General features: G+C 43.1%; 1 protein-coding gene across 1 annotated transcript in view; it reads right to left on the bottom strand.

Annotated features, from left to right (window-relative positions):
- Positions 1-22,203, bottom strand: part of LOC127638001 (copine-8-like) — an 88,183-nt gene that overhangs the window by 4,495 nt on the left and 61,485 nt on the right. Inside the window, exons 14-18 of the mRNA XM_052119360.1 lie at positions 13,724-13,770; positions 10,784-10,965; positions 4,920-5,047; positions 3,859-3,961; positions 1,278-1,335 (exon numbers count right to left, since the gene is read on the bottom strand). Coding sequence (XP_051975320.1) covers positions 1,278-1,335; positions 3,859-3,961; positions 4,920-5,047; positions 10,784-10,965; positions 13,724-13,770 — 518 coding nt within the window. The remainder of the gene's footprint in view (positions 1-1,277; positions 1,336-3,858; positions 3,962-4,919; positions 5,048-10,783; positions 10,966-13,723; positions 13,771-22,203) is intronic.

The raw sequence follows: 22,203 nt of genomic DNA, 5'->3' as shown, positions 1-22,203 counted from the left end.
CAGCACCAATTTGCAAACATGTGTCATTTAAGTGCATAGAGGCATCTCATGGATGGTACTCTAGCCTGTAAATGGTGTTCATCAACCAATTCTGTCTCATACGATGTGCTCTGTTCAGAGGCCACACATATAGGATCCACAGCTCTGCTTGAGGATGCCAAATTGTGCCTTGTGCTTGAGAGAGAAGGTCTCTCCTCAGCTGTAATTCCCATAATGGGCTGTCTAGTATTTCTATCATCTACGGAAACCAGGATTGAACTGTTTCCCTGTTCAATCTGACTTTGCTGATGACAGAATGAAGGAGGCGCACCAGGGATTCACTGGCCATTTGTTAGCCAGCGCGTCAATGCCCAGCGGGGCTTGGAACATTGAGTACCAAAGGGGACAGTGGCCGTTCTCCACAGAGGCAAATATGGTCTGCATGCATACTTTCTTTCTCAAGAACATTTTTTTGAGAAAGAAGTTTCTAAGAGACATTTTCAGCAATCCTTGCACTAAACTTTGGATTGGCTTTGCACTCAAGCAAACAGCCACTTTTAACCATGCACTGGAGATACTAGAGCAAAATCACATATCAGCCACAGAAGGGGCTTTGCACATTCATGACCCAAGAAATGTCTAGCAGGCCAGGCTGGAGGAATCATTCATACCTTCTGACATTAAAAAGCAGTTGGATGCCCTAGTTGAAGCTGGTGACATGGAAGAGAATGATTTATTTTGTGCGGTGAGAAACTTTTACTCAGAATCCCAGAGTGGAAAGACATTCAGAGCAGCCTCGAATACTTCTACTACAGAATCGCCGCTATGTTTGATTGACTCTATGATGAGTGGGCTTGGGCAAAAACATTGTCACTCATCGCATCACTAAGTGGAACATGAACAAGATGGCCATGTCTTAGAGATGAACATATGTTTTTCATGAGCTGGAGAGCAAGATCATCAACTTTACATCAACCATTAAAAATGAGTGTAAAAATGGATACAATACACAGTAGATGCAGGAAAGAGGAACATTTTGAGTTTTAAAATACAGGGCTTGTTAAGGAATGAAGTGATCAGCTAGCAGGAATTTGAAAGCTATATTAACTCGTAAGCTGCTAATGATGATCTGAGAGCATTTTTTTTTTTTTTTTTTTGGTCTAATGGGAACCTATTTGAAGGAGGTTTCTCTTTTGATCTGATGCAGTCTGCTGGGTCTCTGTTGGTTTTGACTGATATCATATCACATCCCCCAACACCAATAAAAAAATAAAATAAATACATCTCTCTCATCTTACCGTCAAACTCGGCCGGCCCGACTCCAACGATTATAATTGACATGGGAAGACTAGAGGCCTTCAACAGAGAGAGACAACATTAAAACAACACCCACAAGAATACAATATAATATATAACATTCCTATCATGAAACATGCACAAAACAGACTTACATTATTACATCACATGTTGCATTTGGAAACCTATGACAGATCAGATTGCTACATGTGATTTAATTCTGCCAGTGATTTAAGTCTGTTTTATACTTGTTTTATGATTGAAATTGTATATTTTATATGGTGATTGTTATAAGGCTATTTACATAAATATGGTACAATTTTATTTTACCATTCCTTTTTTTTTTTTTCAACAATAAAAGCACAAAACCAGCATTTGGTGTGAGTAGTATTAAAGTAGACAGACTATTAGCAAATATAACATTAACCTAGCATGAAAAGAACCATATTATGAACTAATTATGAATGAAATGTAGAGAAACAAAAATGTACTATATTGGTTGGCATATCTTGGTTCATCAATAAATACAAACATTTAGTCCCAAACTAGCTTATATATATATATATACACACATGTTTTGCAATTTATGGAAAGCAGACATCTTTGCTGAGATGGCTGATATTGTGATTTAATTTTGAAATGTGATGTATGAGCCAAATTAATTGGTTCAGGTAATATGCCTTGCTGAGGTGTAAACAACCCTGACATACATATTAAGAATGGCTGCTGTCACTGAGAGACTGTCCCCATCACAGCCTGTAAAAGCCAGTTTTCAAAATCACATTTCAGTGTCTTGATATCTGTTTTTTTGAGGAAAAGACAAATGGATTTACTTTAAAATGTTTGTAGAACAGCATTCTTCCACCTAAGAAATATTGCTAAATTAAGGCATATGCTCTCGGTTGCTGATGCCGAAAAACTAATTCATGCGTTTATGACCTCAAGACTAGATTATTGTAATGCATTACTGGGAGGATGTCCAGCTAAATCAATCAATAAACTTCAGTTGGTTCAAAATGCAGCAGCCAGAGTGCTGACGAGAACCAAGAAATATGATCATATTTTGACCCCATTTTATCATCGTTACATTGGCTACCTGTTAAATTCCATATTAATTTTAGAATTCTGTTAACTACATACAAAGCTTTGAATGGTCTAGCTCCGCAGTACTTAAGTGATCTTCTACCACGCTATATTCCAACACGTTCATTAAGATCGCAAAATTCTGGCCTATTAATAGTTCCTAGAATATCAAAATCCACTAAAGGAGGAAGATCCTTTTCATATTTGTCTCCTAAACTATGGAATAGTCTCCCAAACACTGTTCGAGATGCAGACACACTCACTCAGTTTAAGTCTAGACTAAAGACTCATCTATTTAGCCAGGCATACACCTAATATATCCTCCAACCCACAATTATGCTGCTTTATTGGGGTCTGCCGGAACCAGAAACATTAATCATGATTTATAACTCTGCAATAAATTGAATGGCATCTATGCTTACATCTTTTTATTTGTTTCCCTGTCTCAACCTCGGGACTCCTATCCTGAGGTCACCAGAACCGGCTGGATCCAGCACCATTCCTGCTTCATGTTGGACTCCACTGCTACATGTCGCAGAATGATGATGACTAAATGCAGCCGGTGCCAGCCAAACATCACTTCAGTCTATTATGGTGGACTTCAGAGGATGAAATGATGCCAACTCCACCTGCATCGCCTCGGTCTATTGATGCACTACGATCTTGAAATGAAATGCATAGACTAACTATTGCCAACAAAAGCTTCATCAGCCAATTAACAAGGACAATTGCATCTATGTGAACTTCTGCAATTAATCAAGATGGACTTCAAAGACTTTGGTCATTAATCTTACAGTTCAAACAAAATCTATGTTTAAACACTGACCCTTAACCCTTACTTAGTTTAATAATTTTAAACCATGATTTTACATATACATAATTAATATTTACATTACATTCATATTGTTAGTCAGAGGAGAACTGGCCCCCACAGTGAGTCTGGTTTCTCCAAAGGTTATTTTTCTCCATTAATCAACATCTTATGGAGTTTTGTGTTCCTTGCCACAGTCGCCTTCAGCTTGCTCACTGGGGTTATTAATACAATTATCATTTAATTATTCTTAAACACTATTAACAATCGTATCTTATCTAAATTACACAATGATGATTCATCGACATTATAGACATTACAGTCTTATCGTCTGTTAATGCTGATATTCTGTAAAGCTGCTTTGAAACGATGTGTGTTGTGAAAGGCGCTATACAAATAAAAAAATAAATTGACTTGACTTAAGACTTTTTTGTCTAATTCTGTATTATTCATATCGTAATAGTATCCCCGGAGAGGCATTAAACATTTTTGCAACGGTAGAGAGACAATAGTCTAATTTTTCATTCAATAATCATCTCTTCTAGTGTTGAGGGCAATAAAACCTTAGGTTTGTTTTTACAAAATTGCTAATTTTTTATTAACGATGAGGGTAGGTATAAACAAATGCATTTTACCCCTTCCTTATCTCAGTGTTATAAAGATTGCTGGCTGTGTCTTTTTGTACTTACGTTTACGATGGATTCTTTAGTTTGAGCCATGTCAGAGATGACCCCATCTGAGATGATAAGGAGTATGAAGTATTCTGATCCATCCTTTACTAATGATGCATATCTGAACAAGAAACAAATTGATAAACGCAATGTATTTCAACAGATAATGGGGTTCAATGCCAATTGAAATACAATTTATCAGTATGTGCATTCCAAATAATAGGGGATTGCAAATAGTATATCAAAGGTGCCTGGATTTCATTTGACCTTTTCCATCAGTGCATTGCAGACTTAAAAAGTATATCTGTTACCATCACCTGTGCAGTGTGACTTTTAGTAAAAAGTATGTCCTTGACCATCGCAAGTGCACCACAGAATTCTTGTAAAAAAATTGTTCATTACCATTGCCAGCACTTCAGATTTTTGTAAAATATTATGTCCATTAGCGTCACCTTCACAATTACAGATTTTTGGTAAAAAGTATGTCCTTTAAAATCACCACTGCATTACAGACTTTTCATAAAAAGTGTCCTTTGCCATTGCACCAAAGAATGTTTGAAAAACATGTGTTCATTACCATCTGCAGTGCATTACAGATTTTTTGGAAAAAGTATGTCCTTTACCATCTCCAATGCACTGCAAAATATTCATAACAGTACGTCCTTTACCGTCAACTGTGCACTGCAGACTTTTCGTAAAAGTATATTCTTTACCATCACCAGTGCAGTACAGATTTTTTTTATATTACATCCTTTACCATAGAGTTTAGTACTACAGACTTTTCAATAAATGTACATTCTGTACCGTTCCCTCATTGGTTCAATACAGAGTTTTTGTACATTTGAAATTTGGAAATTGTCCTGGCATTCCCAAGGTTCCTATGGTTTAGAACATGCCACTAGGATAAATGTTTTAGCCAAATATGTAAGAATTATATCTTTCAATAATCAACCCCAGACATTCTGCTTCCAATAGCTTTAATCATCACAGTAATCCACACTAACATACTATGGCCAGTAGATATTACAATAGTTATAATTAGTCTAGTGCATACTAGAAATGTTTCAAAGTGATCTTACCGTGCTACATGGTTGATAACAGGTGAAAAGTATGTTGGTCCATACAATCGCACAGACTTCAGGCTCTGATAATACGCCCCTAGAACTCCATCTATACCACTGCAGTATGGGTTATCAGGGTTCCCATTCTGTACAAAACAAGTAAATAAAAAGTATATAAACAAACATATTTACACATAATCCATAAACATAGTACAAACACAGTTCACAAAACTGGCATCACAGTGCAACAGGCTTGCATAATTGGGTGAATACTTAAATTAGTATCAACAGGATGCTTTTAAATATAATGCAACTTTGAGACCGCCTCATCAGCAATGTTTACAGTGAGAAATGTTTATGATTAATGAACTATGAGCCGAGAAAAAACATACGACGACAACAAAAAGCAGCGGTCTAAAGTTTGTGATGTGGGGATGTGCTCATATCCCAAATGTCTTGTGTAGTCTGTAAGATGCATGTCTAAAGAGCGCTATTCACTCCAATAAAGCTTTAATGCTCTGCTGAGTGCATATGAAGTGTCCCGCATTCTGCCCCGCGGAGGTGAGTGTATGTGTGTGTGTGTTTTAGCTCTGTGTGGGCAGCTGCAGCTGCAGGCAGTGCATCTGTTTGGGCAGGCAGAGAATCTGTCCCACTGTATATGGGATTATGGGATATATTTTCTTTGTGGGTGTGGATTAGGAAAAAATTAAAAGTTCAGTCATTATAAATATGAGGCAGCTGTGGGCAATCTCCATGTGCTATCAATCTCCTTTATGAATTCTCTCATTCCTATTTATCAGTTAGTCACCCCTCCAGAGTCACCCTTTATATCTGGTAGCTATGATGCTAACATGCTCTGCACCCCTAATGTTGACAAAATAAACTTTCTTTCTCTTCCGAGAAAATCAAGGCATCGGGGTTTGGCTGATTAGCATTAAAGAGATCTAAAATACCCGTTAGCATTCCCATTCAATGGCATCTGCGCTGCCAGAGAAGGGTTTCCCAGAGGTACGTGAAATGGAAACGGTTGTCTTTACTCATGAGCGCTCAGTTTCACGGCTACTTTTGAATGGCTGTCAATCATAGATAGTAGTGTTGGCTAATAGCAGGGCTGCCAACTCTTATGAATTTGGCATGAGACACAAGCTTTCAGGCTCTGTCTTGCACTCCCAAAATAAATTTCACACCAAATAACAAGACAACGTAATTTGATGTAAAATAAATAAAAAAAGCAACAAATCTTGTTTGTATGATTTTCCATTACTGTGAGACTTGAATATTCGGTCCACTGAAGCAAATTTACCACCACAAAGCACATCAGCATGCTCCAGAGATAAGATAAACAGGTGGGATAGAGCAGAGCGGAACAATTGCGCGACTCACTCACAGAGACCACAAAACTTATGCAACCCTTTGAATTCAAAATCCATTTGAATTTAAAGTGCTGTGGAAGAAGGCAAAACACTCAAACTGCTACTATTATCTAACCAATCAACCAACTTTGAGCTTGTGAGTGACATTGTACCTCAGCCACCACAAAGACTATTTTCAGACCCAGGAAAAACCCTGGTTGTGCCATAGTCTGTGGGGTTTTTAAATTGTGAATGCTAGGGTAATTTGCGTAGTGAGCACAAAAACAGATTATTATTTGAGCTTGTATGGTTTTATTAAGTCTTGTTGTGGTGTTAAAAATTTAAGATATTACTAGTATTAAATATGCACACTATGTCCGGGGTCGAATTAAAGTACAGCTGGGCTGGACTTGAATTTTCTGCCTGTGCATTAATGCAGTCTTGGCCATGTCATCAAAATCTCACTCCAACCAGGTAACCAAATTAGCAGCCCTGCTAACGGGACCTACTAAACAGCCAATTTCTGATTCACTGGTTAGCTTTAGACCCTGCTGGCAGATGTTGTAACTACACCATTTACACCAAACAGCATCTTTCTCTATTGATGGTCATCCTAAAATAGTCATGTGTTTGGACAAAATAATGTTTTTGCAAACAATATATAAATCACAATTATTTTATTATATTACAATAGATGTTTTAGGTCTTTAAGTGTGGGCTCTAAGGGTCCAGCTGGAGAACAGGTTAAGAAGTGGAGCTGAAAAGTGTGTGAAAAAGTGTGTGGATTGGAGCCCCTCCAGTTAATTCTGCTAGATGTATCTACCTTTGGGTTGGAGCTTGGATCATACTGGTTGGAACCTATTACCAACATACCAATGGTGCTCACCATACTATACTGCTCCACGTAACTACACATTTAGTAAAAAATTTGTTATGTTCAAAATTAAGTCTCTTAGACTATGATCTGTCTTGTGACAGATGGGTTTGGTTTAAATATGCTCAGATTCAGGGAAAACAGTGTGTTACATGTTTGTATACAACAGTTAACCTAGTTCCGGTCCTTGATTCTGATTGGACTGAGGCGTTCCAAGAGTGCTGATAGCTCACACCATCAGCACTGGGATGCTTTACCGTTTGTATCACTCCACTTGTGTTAGTGGCGAGCTGTACAGATGTTAAAGAGCAGTCAGATTTGTGAACTTTTATTTCTCCCTGTGACATTAAAGATTTGAGTCAGCTGGTTGCGACAAAAGACTGACTTTTGTGCTACGAGCGATTTGAGCCGACGTTGACAAACTGCGTGTTGTCAGTCAGTGCGTTCATTTTCTTTGAAGTCATCTGGAATTGTCTCTCTCTGCATGATCACTTGGATTACTTCTACACTGTAGCTGTTAAATTGAGTTATACTAACAGCTTCAGCATTACTGCCAATCACAGCTGAGAGTCGTGACAGATGGATTAATCAAACACGCTCAGGGCCCTACCTGATACAAGTTTCCGATTTGGGAGAAGACTTAAACTTTCAGCATGGTGGAGGAGAGAACGCTTCACTTTATTTAGCTGACCAGCTACTGGAAGCTTGCTTCTAAAACAACCAGGCCAATATAACTGTTAGACTTGTGTAAAATCACCATGCAACAACTGCTTTATGAACCACAATGAGCTTAGCTAACAGCTAGCGATTGTGTTATTGTTTTGGTCAGTTTGTGTCGTGTTTAAGAAGATGTTACGGCATTTGAGGCGGCGCAACTATGACGATCAGCTTATAATCACACCCACGTTGAGATGGCACTAAACTGCAGTGGAAATGCAAGCTCAGAAAAGTAAAGCAAGTAGAGTTGAGGCGAGTCGAACCGTAACGTGCTGTGGAAAAGTGCCATTATTAAGGTGTTTTAGGCCACTCTACACTGATGCAGGTTCGTTAGCTTCTTTTAGAAACACTGATTCCTTATTCTGTCTGTTCCTGGCCTGATTGTACAAGACTTTATCCCCACCTCTGTAAGCATCCTATTTGGCCTGACGAAGGTGCCTGAGCTCTGCTGTAAAACATGGTTTGTTATTGTTGAATGTTAAATAAGTCCTAGCAGGAATGCATATATCCTCACAGAAACTTATATATGATGTCACAGTATCAGTGAGCTCATCCAGATTGGTGTGTACAGCCTCAAAATTACTCCAATCAGTGCAGTCAAATCAGGTTTGTAGTTTCAGCTCTTCATTGGTCCATCTCTTTACAGCCTTTACTGCAGGCTTAGAAGATTTTAGTTTTTGTCTGTAGGTTGGAAGAAGATGAACAGACAGTGATCAGATAGTCCCAAAGCTGCTCTAGGGACAGAGCGATATGCATCCATTATAGTTGTGTAGCAGTGATCCAGAATATTTCTGTCTCTGGTTGGGCATATAATGTGCTTTTTGTATTTGGGCAGTTCACATGTGAGGTTTGCTTTGTCAAAATCCCCAAGATTAATAATAATAACTGAGTCTGGGTATTGTTGTTCTGTGACTATGATTTGATCAGCCAGCTTTTGCAGTGCTGCACTCACACATGCATTTAGTGGGATATAAACACTCACCAGAATAAACGAGGTAAACGGCCACTGCGAGTAGAAAGTCTTACAGTTAATAAAGAGCGCTACCAAATTAGGACAGCACATCTTCTTTAATGTTGTTACATCTGTACACCAACTTTCATTGATGTAAAAGCATGTTCCACCGCCTTTTGTTTTCCCTGTTAAATCCAAATTCAGATGCGATCCGCTCTGAACAGCTGAAAGCCTGGCAGATATAATGCGCTGCCTGGAATGGTTTTACTCAGCCAGCTTTCTGTGAAGCACAAAGCAGCAGAGGTTGAAAAGTCCTTGTTTGTACGGGTGAGGAGATGTAGTTCATCCGTTTTGTTAGGAACAGAGCGGAAATTTACTAGATGAATATTCGAATACTGCTCGAAAGCCGCACTGATAGAGCTTGACCAGAGCAAATTGCTCATCTCCCTCGCCTGCATCTATTGAACAGCACAGCTGCGCCTCTGACTAAAATGTCCAGCAATGCGTCCGAATAGTCAAAAACCAGGAAAAGATAATCTGGAATATGCTGCCGAATGTTCAGCAGCTTCTCCCTGGTAAATCTGATTGGAAAGATATTATTAAACACACGACAAACAAACAAAAACAACAAAAGAATAGGAGTGCTCCACATTGAGGCGGCCATCCGCAGTGCCATCTTGATGATCTACCTCTCGTTTATGCCGGTCTCTCATGAACACGGGTGTGCCTCGCGTTGCACTGAGCACCCGGGTTGTGAGTTGTCTTGTGTTTCATGTCCGGCGCATGGTATCTGGATCCTGACTTCCCTGTCTGGTTATGTTTTGGTCTGTGTTGGGATCCGGACACTCATGCTCCATATTCTGTGTCTGTCTCTCACGACCGCAGAAGCGTATTGCGCTCCCTTTCTGCTGTGTGCCCGGGTCGTGAGCTGTCTTCACGTTGTGCTGAGGTTCGGTCACTTTGATCTGAGATTTCAGGTTTGTGTGTGGCTGAACTGTCACACAGGTGTCCTGCCTTGTTTTTGTAGCCTGTAGCGTGCATTGCATAGCATTTGCCTTGCAATATACGCTAGGTTTTGGTTGCCATAGCAACGCATTCTCTCATCTTGCTTGTCAGTTGACATGGGCATATATTGCCTTACTGTCTTACCGATGTGCGCGCATATTCGGGAGTTTTGTTGTCTTGTGAGAGCATGTGGCTTTGTTTTGTTTCTGCATTGCCACATGCCTCTCTGTCATACATCATACCCTGCCTTTTTGTTTGCTTATTATTAGTTAATTTGCCTCACCTGTCCCCTGTATACCGGTTTGATTTCTCTCCCTATTTTAGCCACCTCGTGTGTGCTGTTCAGTGCTAGTTCGTCTTGTGTACCTAGTCGGTCTTGTGTGTTCAGTTGTTTGGTCTAGTACATTCCCTGTTCACATAGTCCCTGTCATTCCGGTTTCCCTTACCTCCCTCATGGTTCGGTCCAGTCAGTCCTGGTCCCCTCATCCCCAGCCTGGATTACCCTTTTTGCCCTTCAGGGTAGTTCATGTTTGTTTTTTCCCCATGTGGGAGTTTTGGTTTGTTTTTTATTTATTTTGTATTAATAAATTCCCTGTTTATTTTCACTTTGCTTTTGGATCCTGAGCCTCATTGTTCTGTGCTAATACTGACATTTACATGAAATTATTATGTTTTTCTCCAATCTTGATTTCAAGATGAAAACAGAAAATGTCAAAGACATGCATAAATTGAATAATATGACAGAACGCTTATAAAGTTCAGCAAAAATCTACACATCGTTTAAGGTGTATACAGTACATGAACATACAGGCTGTTTGTTGTCTTAAGATTGTTCACATACTGTAAATGCACTCAGGATACTCAGAAAAGTATGTACTGTTTGATAACAAAATGCTTCAATATAAACAACAAACAATTCATAAAAACTTTACTTACATTTTTTTTTATATGTTACATAATAATAATAATAAGGGTTCCTCACCAGGGGAAATTCATGAGACACATGGCCATCAGGTGGCAGTTTTGCACCAAAGCCCAGTGCAGGGAAGAGTTTATCACTGTCATAGTCCTGAATAATCTCACCAACAGCTCTGAGGGCCAGAGCATATGCATTCAGATGATACGGGCTCATGTAGTGCAGAGAGGTGGGCTGGGAGGGGTTACCTGGCAGAAATACATCAAATCAGTTCAGTTCTTTTAATTAAGACATAATTAATTTCATGCTGTATCTGCTGATTAATATGAAATATGTAAATATGTAATATCGAGAGACATAATTTAGAATTCTAGGTCATTCTCAGGAAACTGTCAATTGTGTGTTATGTGGGTCCTCTTGACTTACTACTGATATAATTGACAGGATACTGAACTTAGTCACATTCATTTATGATTTCAAGTATTTGTCTGCCACTTTCTGTTTAGCTCTTTTATACTGTGACATAACCACATAGTTCAAATAGAGGTAAGTTTATCAAGTTTACGGTCTTAATCAGTATTACACCATATTTAAACTTCTATTGACCTAGTCAAGCTTGAAATGTATGGGAACTCTGTTAATGGAAAAATCATAGTCATACCTTTCTTGGCATAAAGTACAAGAATTATGACGGGCTGAAATTATATTTGTTAACTAAGGTCACACATCTTCAACCTTATAACATTCAACCCCACAACAAATTGGATGTAACAGGACTGGCTTGTAACAAACCCCATTTTGAAAGGGCAATAAAAATGTCATGGGTCATCTTCATCCCATACCATTTAACAAAAATCTTAATAAATGTAACAGGGCTGGCTTGGCACAAAATACGTTTTGAAATGGGACAAAAATGTTATGGTTATATTCAACTATGTAACATTTAACCCCAAAACATATTGAATGTAACAGGACTAGCTTAGCACAAAACATGTTTCAAAGGGCAAAAAAACTAAATTATGTCATCTTCAACTCTGTAACAGTCAAAGGAAAAAGACACAAATACAACGTCTCATTCCCTCCATCAGGGAACAGAGGTTACGGAAGTAACCAGGATGTTCCCTTTCTGTCACTCATTCGAAGTTGTGTCGATGAAGTGACACTAGGGGTCCCCATACAAAATGGCACAACTAGCTGAACAACTAGCTGTTATGTGGACTGGCGGTGCGAGATGGGCAGACTACTGTGTGCCCCGTAGCCAGCGCACCAGGCCGACACGTAACCTCCCCGACGCTACTATGAGCGTCGAACAGCCCTTCGGGGACAAGTCGACTGCCCAAAAAATAGGGGCAGGTTAGCCCTGTCGTGCTTTTTTCATTTTTCTCCCCAAAAGAGTGACTTTTTTTAACTAACTGGGACCACCAGTGACCACGTAGGGGGTTCAGTCACTCCCAAGGGGAAGACACCGCTTAGACCACACCCCACCCAGAGAGAGGGGGGGGCATTTTGAGTGGAAATACATCACATAGTCTTGCCAAGCGTAGCCGGAAGTATGTCATGTGTAGAAGTCCCATGGTAGGTCCTACCCAAGGGGGGAGGAGACTCTATAAACATGGTGACTGGGGCCTCTGCCCAAGGAAGACTAAGTTTACCAACAGGGAAACATTTCAGCAGAAGATATACGTCACAAGGGGTTACCTACGGGGAACCAGCACATGCAGAGCACAGTCCGGGCCAGCCATAGCAACGGGTTGTAGAGTGCAAGCCATGCGTCCAAGCTCCGGGCAAGGGAGACCAAGAGAACAAATCTACTTGGACGTATCGGTGGGTGGTGCCTTGCGGCGGGGCGGAGCCAGAGAGGCCACATTGACAGGGCTTGGGCCCTGTGGCCGTGCTGAGTCGAGAGACATCGAAGCGCTTACCTGACTCCTGATACCCACCAGCAGATCGTTCAAGGAGGAATTTGCCGCAAGTTTGCTGCTAAGCTAATTTACATGTGAAAATTATCAGTGGCGAATTTGTGGCAAGTTTGCAGAACATTTGACATGAACTCTCGATTTTCATAAGGGGTTCTGACATCCTGTTTACACTGTTGATGCAACGCAATGCCTTGAGGCTGCCAACACTGGGCGCGTTGACATTACATTTCTAAAGCGTCACATTGGTGTGTGAATGTGAGTGTGGATGGGTGAATGGGACACAGTGTAAAGTGCTTTGGTAACCTCTAAGGTTAATAAAAAAGCACTATATAAGTGCAGACCATTTACCATTTACCATTTTATTTGTGTTGTTGGCAGTAGTACAACGCAACACACTGCAACGGACCCTTGCATGGTAGATAGCATAATTGATTATAATGGGTTCCATTGTTTTTGACACGACACGACTCTCACGTCCAGTGTAGACAGGGTGTGAGTGTTAACAGTTGTGCTTAATATATTCAGATGCAATGTGTTGGTTGTGCGTTATGTGTAACCCCTGAAATTTGGATTTATAATGCTGTGGTGCTTGTTCATTATCTTCAGACTGAGTTTCAAAAATTGGAATTTGAGGGGCTGCACTCTGTTAGCCAATCAGTTTTAAGGAAGTGCTTAAGCCAAAACTGAGCATTTCAGACAAAGGGCCAGAGACAGAGTGGAAAATAAAAATAAAATAAAACAAAAACGTTACTAACATTATCAGGGGACCTCAGGGAAGATAATAAAACACACATATACGTATACATATATATATATATATATATATATATATATATATATATATATATATATATATATATATATGTAAAGAGCATTTCATATAATACAGAATATAAAATGTAAGGGACTGAATTTGTTTATATACATAGATAAAACAACACTGTGGAGCGGAGGGGTGTGGGGCCGGGTCGGAATATCACGCGCCCGGTCCCCAATCGGCCCTCCGCTCCACAAACACATAATCATAATTTGTAACTGCTTAAAGAACATTTATTTGTAGAGTAATATTTTAGTAAGGCAAGCTCACCATTTGATGCTGTGAAATCGATCGCCACCGTGAAGTTAATTTGTGTGCTGAAAGAGCAAAAACAGTGAAGTGAGCACAGATGTGAGTATGCTTATGAACATAAAATATTTGATGCTTGTGAAAGCACAATGATGTCCCAGCGAGCCGCAGTGAGCTGACTCTGTGAAACTGTGTCTCAGCTCAATTTAATCTGTGGGCTGAAATGAAGGAAATTAATCCCTAAGAGCATCTTTTCCTAAAGCCAATATTATCTCTGCAGTTATCTGGTTTTACTCTTCAGCAGAAGACACATTTAGAGAGTATCACTAACTGTCTGTAAGAATATTCTGCTGTCATCTTTTTGCAGATTCCTCCAATTACTCCTACGATATTTGCAGTGTTTGGAGGCCAGGTCATGTGCCTGGGGTCTCTGTGTCTCTCAGAATAGAGTGGGCTATTTATAGCTCAGTTCATTATAGCATCATAATGCAGTGCACTCCCCGTCAATGTGTGTGTGTGTGTGTGTGTGTATGGAGGGGAGAGGAAGGTAGGGGGAATTATTAATGACTAGTAAGGCACAGCAATGTGTTTCCTGTCTCAATAGATGAGCTGGAGTATGTTCAGAATAGCAATCTACCATACTGCTCATATTACTGTTTGCAGTATGCACAGTGCATAGAACACTTATGACCTACTACATATACTAAAATGTGCAGTTTACAAGTAAAGCACATTGTGTGAGAATACTGTATCCTACAATGCAATGCGATTTTACTTTTTATTTCCTGTGTAAAGACTGAATCAAAAGCAAAATCAACCACAATTTTTGTTACATCTCCTTTAGTAGTTGATTGGTTTTAATGGCCAATGCTGATTTGATATCTAGAGAACAGGTTGGCTGATTAACTTAAGACATATAAATTGGCATGTTCACGCGAGAAGTGTCGCATGTGCAACACACCCGGAAGAGCAGCTCTGTTTAAAAATAAGTAGGAAGAAGCTGTACAGACCAAATGGTGTAAACAAATTGAAGCAAATTTAAACAATGATGTTAGAAGATATTGATTTAAGAGGAGATACAAGTTTTTGCACAGCCATATTTATTTGAACCTGAGTACTCCGACCAGGAGCACAGGTAGATGGGAGGCTGGACCAACAGCAGCACAACAACAAGCCTCAGAGAGACAGAGAGCTCAGAAGACATGGTGCATTCCATTGCTGGAAAGACTGCGTGACCTCAGCCCTCTCGTGAACGCACAAACTGCTGCTTAACAGGAGCGATGATTCATAGTTAAAAATACTTACTGTAAATATCGATCTTTTTCACACCAAAAGCGATCGTATCGCTTTATATGACATTAATTTATCCACTGGAGTTGTATGGATGACAATAATGCTGATTGTCTGGGTTTTTTGGAGCATAAAAATTTGTGTTACCAACCATTTGCATTATAAGGACCTGTTGAGCTGAGATATTTTTCTATTTTTCTTAAAATGTGTTCTGCTGAAGAAACAAAGCCATATATAACTGGGATGAGGGTGAGTAAATGATTTTCATTTTTGGGTGAACTATACCTTTAAAAAATTTGAAACGACAAAATTGTCCAAATTTAAACTGCCATAAGACATTTTAAACAAACTTAGGTTAAAAATGCAAATTTTATTTCAGAGATGACAACGTCGATAAGCCACTATGAGCATAAGAACAGATGCATTCGGGCTGCATGGAGCCTCCCCAGACGCTCAAAACGTCAGGTGCTTCCCGATAACCCTGAGGTGGGCGAAGGAGACATGTCCAGTATGGGAGCAGGCCGAGCCAGCTGTGGCCTTTTCTCTCCAAGTCTTTCTCTCCACTTATAATTTAGATTTGGCTGGGGCCCTTAATGCTCATAAAATGCGCCAGGGAAGGCGTTCTTTTCCATTCCTATTCTTTCAGGGGGAAAAGACCCGTGGAGGCCACACCCTGACCTTCTTTGGGGGGAGGGCATGAAAGTGGTGAATACGTGATATGGGCCCACAGGAGCCACACATGGAAGAGGTACAGTAGTACGTCTGACCGTTCATGAGGGAGGAGTTTTTGTACAAGCACAGAAACTGGGCAGAGGAGATTCTGCCAAGGGAGACACGGGTCTACCAAAACAGAGAAGGGAGACCATATTGTGGAAAATACACACAGGAGGTTACTAGGGTAGCCGAGACCTGTGGAGCACTTACCCCAGTACAGGGCCTGTTAGCACACGTACTGGGTCTGACTACGGATTCCTCTGCTAAATTGAGAATCAGAGGGCTAGGAGAAAGAGCATCTAGGGTTCACAAGTCATGAACACGCATGGGAGAAAGAGCGTACAGCTTCATCTACCTGGAAGGGAAAGGTGCTATGCGCAAGTGGTACACCTGGCCGGCTGCCCCATGTAAAGATTTTACTTACCTGTTTGTACCTGAAAGAACATGAGACAAAAACTGGCTCAACCGGGAGATTGAAAAAATCTTGTGAAGGTATTGGGTGCTGCCCATCCCGCTGCTCTGCAGATGCCTGCTAGAGAGGTGCCATTGGCCAGTGCCGATGGGGATGCCACACTCCTTGTAGAGTGTGCTTGAACCCGAAAGGGAACACCAATACAATGGCATCCATGATCCAGTGGGAAAGCCTCTGTTTAGAGATAGCGTTCCCTTTCCACTGTCCACCAAAGCAGGCAAAGAACTGCTCAGAGCATCTAGAGCTCTGAGTGCGATCCAAATAGTTGCGGAAAGTATGCACCGGACACAGCAACGAGAAGGCTGGGTCTGCCTCATCCTGGGGCAGCTTCATTGCAGGCTCACCACCTGGCCCCAAAAAGTGGGGTGGGAACCTTGGGCATATAGTCTGGACGGGGTCTTCCAGACCAAACTCCAGGCACGTTCGCTAACAGAGAATGCTTGTAGGTCCCCGACCCTCTTGATGGAAGAGAGCGTGGTCAGGAGTCTTCAGAGGGATGGCCTTCAGCTCGACTGACTCAAGGGGCTCGAAGGGGGCTCTCTGTAGGCCCAAGAGGACCACAGAGAGGTCCCATGAGGGAAGAGGCACGGCCTAGGAGGGTGCGACCTCCTTGCGCCTCTCAGAATCCCGATGAACAGGTCGTGCTTATCAAGAAACGTACCTTTAACAGCATTGTGGTTTTTTGCTGCAGCAACTACAAGACCTTGAGAGTGGAGGTGGACAGCTGCCCCTCTAATTCTTTGCAGAGAGGAAAGCACTGACCTGACTGCGCACCTCTGGAGGTCACTAAGCGAACATACGTCACTTCAGGGACTACAGTTATCTTGTAGAAGGAGCCCTGGCCTGAGTGATCATGTAAACCACAGCATGCGGTAGATGACTTTGGTCTTTCGTATCCCGTCCAAGGACCAGACATGGAAATTCCAGAGGTCTGGACGTGGGTGCCGGATGATGCCCCATCCCCAAGAAAGAAGGTCCTTTCTCAGGGGAATCTGCCAAGCAGGCGCTGTCACGAGGAGCGTGAAATCAGAGAACAAGGTCTGAGTGGGCCAGTACAGAGCTGCAAGAAGACCTGCTCATCATGCTCCCTGACATTGCACAGAACCTGTGCAAATAGGCTCACTGGGGGGAACGCATACTTGCATATCCCTCTGGGTAAGCTGTGTGCCAGCACACCTGTACAGAGGGGAGCTCCCATCAGGGCATACCAGAGCGGGCAGAGGGAGGACTCCAGGGGGGCAAACAGGTCTACCTGTGCCTGGCCCAATTGGCTCCAAAATCAGCTGGACCGCATGAGGGTAGAGTCTCCACTCTCCTCTGAGCGTTACCTGCCGTGACAGAGCATCTGCTGTGACGTTGCGGTGGCCCGGGAGGTCAGTGGCACGCTATCCACATTTATGGTTTCTATAGGCTACCGTCGAGGTGTTGTCCATCCGGACCAACATGTGCTTGACCTGAATCAATGGCAAAGAGCCTCCGAGAGCTGTACTGCCAGCAACTCGAGGCAGTTGTTGTGCTAATGCAGGTGAGGTCTGTATAGGTGCGAGCAGTTGCGTGCCAAACCTATCTTGAAGGCGTCTGTCGTAACCACGACACACCTGGACAATTGCTGTATGGGGATTCTGACCCGCAACAATGCAAGGTCGATCTGAGTGCTGAAAAAGGTGATGAGTAGCGGCCATGAGAGCCATGCAATGTGTGCCGCGGCGCCATGCATACCTTTGGACTCGGGTCTGGGGCCAGTACTGTAGTGGTCTCGTATGCATCAACTCGAGCGGCGTGACCACAGTTGAGGATGCCATATGCCCCTAGAGCCTCTGAAAGTATTTCAGTGGGACCGACATTTGCCACCTGGATAAGTTCAGGCCGTTCAGCACCAACTGCGCATGCTCATTCAGGAGGCGCACTATCATTGACACCGAGTCTAACTCCTATGCCAAGAAAAGAGATGCCAAGAAAAGCTTGCTCTTTTCCCAGTAGTCCTAAACGGCTGAGGTGCATGAGCACAAGGTCCCTGTGTGCACACAATAACTTTCGAAAGCGCGGTAGAATCAGAGGTCATAGAGGTAATTGAGTATGTGGATGCCAACTTCAACCTTCGTGAAGGCGTGAGGGGACAGGGACAAGCCGAAGGGGAGGCCCTTGTACTGATATGCCTGGCCGTCAAACATGAACCGTAGGAAGGGTCTGTGTCGAGGCAAGTCTAGACGTGGAAGTACGCGTCCTTCAGGTCTACCACCGCAAGCCAATCTTGATGCAGGATGCACGTCAAAATGTGCTTCTGCATCAGCATCTTGAACAAGAGTCCGTGCAAGGCCCGGTTCAGAACTCGCAGGTCCAAGATTGGCCTCAACCCACTGCCCTTCTTGGGAACGACGAAATAAGGGCTGTGAAACCCCTGTCTCATCTTGGCTGGAGGGACAGGATCTGTTGCGCCCTTCATTATTAGGAGGACCGCGATCTCCGCCCGCAGGACGGCAGCGCTCTTGTCCTTCACTGATGTGAAGAGAACGTTGCGGAACCGGGGTGGGACCTCGTGAGTTTAATTGCATAGCTGAGTCGGATGGTTCTGGCCAACCTGCACGATGGGTTGGAAGCAATATCCACGTGTCCAAACACCGGGCAAGGGGCACTAAGGGAAGAATGCAGTATTCAGTTAGCTGTTAATACAAACGCTCGGATCCAAAGAAAAAGTCTGAATGAACCTGCATTCTGATCTCCCCTTTATATCCGTATATTGGGGGAGTGGCATGCAAATAAAACTCTCCAATTTCTCATTGGCCTTTTCTCAAAGATCTGAAGGTGAATCATGCTCCCAAGAGCAACCCCTAGTGTCACTATTCAACGTCAAAGTGAACTAGATGCCACACGATGAATTAAACACGTAACACTGCAGTTCATGAGACATGTAGCATACTAAAGTTTTGTTGTAACATATTGTTTAAAATATACTGTAAAAATAAAATAATAAAATGTTACATTTATGGTAAAAATAAAATGGCAACATTAGTTGCCATAAATGTGCTTTTGTAGTTGGTACAGTACATTTTTTATGTAACAAAAATGTATATATATATATATATATATATATATATATATATATATATATATATATATATATATATATATATATATACACACACAGTTGAAGTCAGATGTTAGGTTCAAGTCTAAAACTTAGGTTCAAGTCTAAAACTAATTAAAAAAAATTTTTAACCACTCCACAGATTTCATATTAGCAAACTATAGTTCCCCGTCTGTCGCTCTCTTCGACGTTGTGTCGGAGAAGCGACACTAGGGGTCTCTCTTGATCACTGAATATACCTCTGATCTATGAAAAAAGCAGCCAGTATTTGCATACCCGCCCCGGATAAACGGGTATAAAGGCGAGGAAATACTAGAGATCATTCAGAAAATTTCTTCGGAGCCGATGGTTGTGCATGCTGTTTGCGTGAAATCACACCAGTTTCAGTATTCCTCTGATGCTCTGCATGCTGTTGGATTGAGGGCGCATTACAGCGGCAATTTCTCCTTCTTGCACGGCAGTGCAAATTGCCCCTGGGCGCTTCGACAGTGCAGAAACCCAAACTCTAAGAGAGTTAAAAGAGTGATTTTCTCTAAAAGAGCAATACACTGCGGCGTTGAACATCCTTTTCAGAACGCGTCTTTTTAAAGACGTGTTTCCGCCTCTGTGTAGTTTCTGGATGCGGTTCATTTCTCCCCACCTCTGATGGTCATAAAAACTGCCTGGCATACCTGGGTTGCGATTACACGCAGGCAGCGTTTTTATGAATGGTCTATGTTTTCAGGGCGAGAACATAGCCATGTCAGCATTGCGGTCGCAGGCTTTCTTTTGTCATGAGAGAAAGCCACTTCAGCCATGAGGATGAGGAACAAGTCACACTAGTGGCTCCCTATTGGCCCAACTGGGCCTGGTTCTTGGACCTCGTACTCCTAGCAACAGCCCCTCCCTTTCAAATTCCCTTGAGGAAGGATCTTCTTTCTCAAGGGCAGGGCACGCTCTGGCATCCGCATCCAGACCTCTGGAAACTTCACGTCTGGTCCCTGGACAGGACGCGGAAGATCTAGCCGGTCTACCACCTACCGTCGTAGACACGATCAACCAAGCCAGAGACCCTTCTACCAGGCAGCTCTACGACATGAAGTGGCGCTTGTTCGCAGATTGGTGTTCTTCCCAGGCTGAAGACCCACAGAGGTGCGCAGTTAGGTCAGTGCTCTTATTCCTGCAAGAGAGGCTGGAGGGGAGGCTGTCCCCTTTCTACCCTAAAGGTGTATGTCGCTGCTATCGCGGCTCAACACAACGCAGTAGACGGCAAGTCCCTTGGTAAGCACAACTTAATCATCAGGTTCCTAAGAGGCGCCCGGAGGTTAAATCCCTCTCGGCCAAGCCTGTTCCCCTCCTGGGATCTCTCGGTACTCCTCGCGGGCCTCCAGAGACCTCCCTTCGAGCCGCTAGAATCAGTTGGACTCAGGGCCCTCTCTCTTAAGACTGCCCTGCTGATCGCGCTCACTTCCATCAAGAGGGTCGGGGACCTGCAAGCGTTCTCTGTCATTGACACTTGCCTGGAGTTTGGTCCGGCAGACACTCATGTGATCCTTAGACCGCGACCGGGCTACGTGCCCAAGGTTCCTACCACGCCCTTCAGAGACCAGGTAGTGAACCTGCAAGCGCTGCCCCGGGAGGAGGGAGACCCAGCCCCTTCGTTGCAGTGTCCAGTACGTGCTTTGCGTACCTATCTGGACCGCACGCAGAGCTTTAGATGTTCTGAGCAGCTCTTTGTATGCTTTGGGGGACAGCGGAATGGAAACGCTGTCTCCAAACAGAGGCTTTCCCACTGTGTAGTAGACGCCATTTCACTGGCCTATCACACCCAGGCCGTGCCCCCCCCCCTTGAGGGTCCGAGCTCACTCAACGAGGAGTGTTGCGTCCTCATGGGCACTGGCCAGGGGTACCTCCCTAGCAGACATTTGTAGAGCAGCGGGTTGGGCAACACCCAACACATTTACGAGATATTACTGTCTCAGGGTTGAGTCAGTTTCATCCCGTGTTTTCTCAGGTCTGAGCCAGTAGAACTCGGTAACACGCTGATGGGCTGGCCAGGTGAATCGCTTGCATATAGCGCCCTTTCCCTCGGTTGAGGTAAAATTGTGCGTCTTTTTTTTCCCAGGAGATTCCACATCTCGAAGCCCTCATGGGTCCGCAGTTCAGCGGAGGAACTTGCCGACTCAATCAACTGCGGGTACTCAGTCTACTCTGTACTGGAATAGGTGCTCCGCAGGGTGAGGACTCCTACTCGGACTCCCCCTGTGTGTATTTTCCTCGATACGGTCCCCTTACAAGGTTAGTTTCGGCTGTTCCCCGGTCGCCTTGTTGCAGAAACTCCCCCTCGCTGAGGCTGGATCTACCACCACGCCACTTCCATGTGTCGCCTAAAAACACAGGTGATGTATTCTCCACTTTACCTCCCCGCCGGGTAGGTGTGGTCTCCGCAGGGTCTTTTCCCCCTGAAAGAATAGGAAATGGGGTAAGACCACCTTCCCTCAATGCATGTAAGGGCCCCGGCTGTCTATTGCTCTATGCGAGAAACATAGAGAGAAAAGAGGTCCGGCCAGGCTTGGCCCGTTCCCAGGTTGGCAAGCGTCGCCTTGTTCCCTTGTCTAGGGTAACCAGAAGGAATCCGACAACTTTTTTGGGACATTGGGGAAGGGTACGTGCAGTCTGACACAGCCAGTCGTTTGGCATATAAGAAATACCTGCATCAGCTCCTGTGTCAGCAGAACACGTACACAGCTCAGCGCATGGCAGATTTAAATTGGACCCCTAGTGTCGCTTCTCCGACATAACGTCGAAGAGAGCAACAGATGGGGAACGTCTAGGTTACGGATGTAACCTCCATTCCCTGATGGAGGGAACGAGACGTTGTGTCTTCCCGGCCATGTCGCTGAGCCGAACCGCTGTAGTGGCCAGAACCATTTCTAGCTCCTCAGAAAAATCCTGAATGAA

The sequence above is a fragment of the Xyrauchen texanus genome, chromosome 46 (assembly GCF_025860055.1).
Source record: "Xyrauchen texanus isolate HMW12.3.18 chromosome 46, RBS_HiC_50CHRs, whole genome shotgun sequence".
Classification (NCBI taxonomy): Eukaryota; Metazoa; Chordata; class Actinopteri; order Cypriniformes; family Catostomidae; genus Xyrauchen; species Xyrauchen texanus.
Note: the sequence above shows the minus strand (reverse complement) of the source record. Positions and strands in the feature narration are given on the sequence as shown.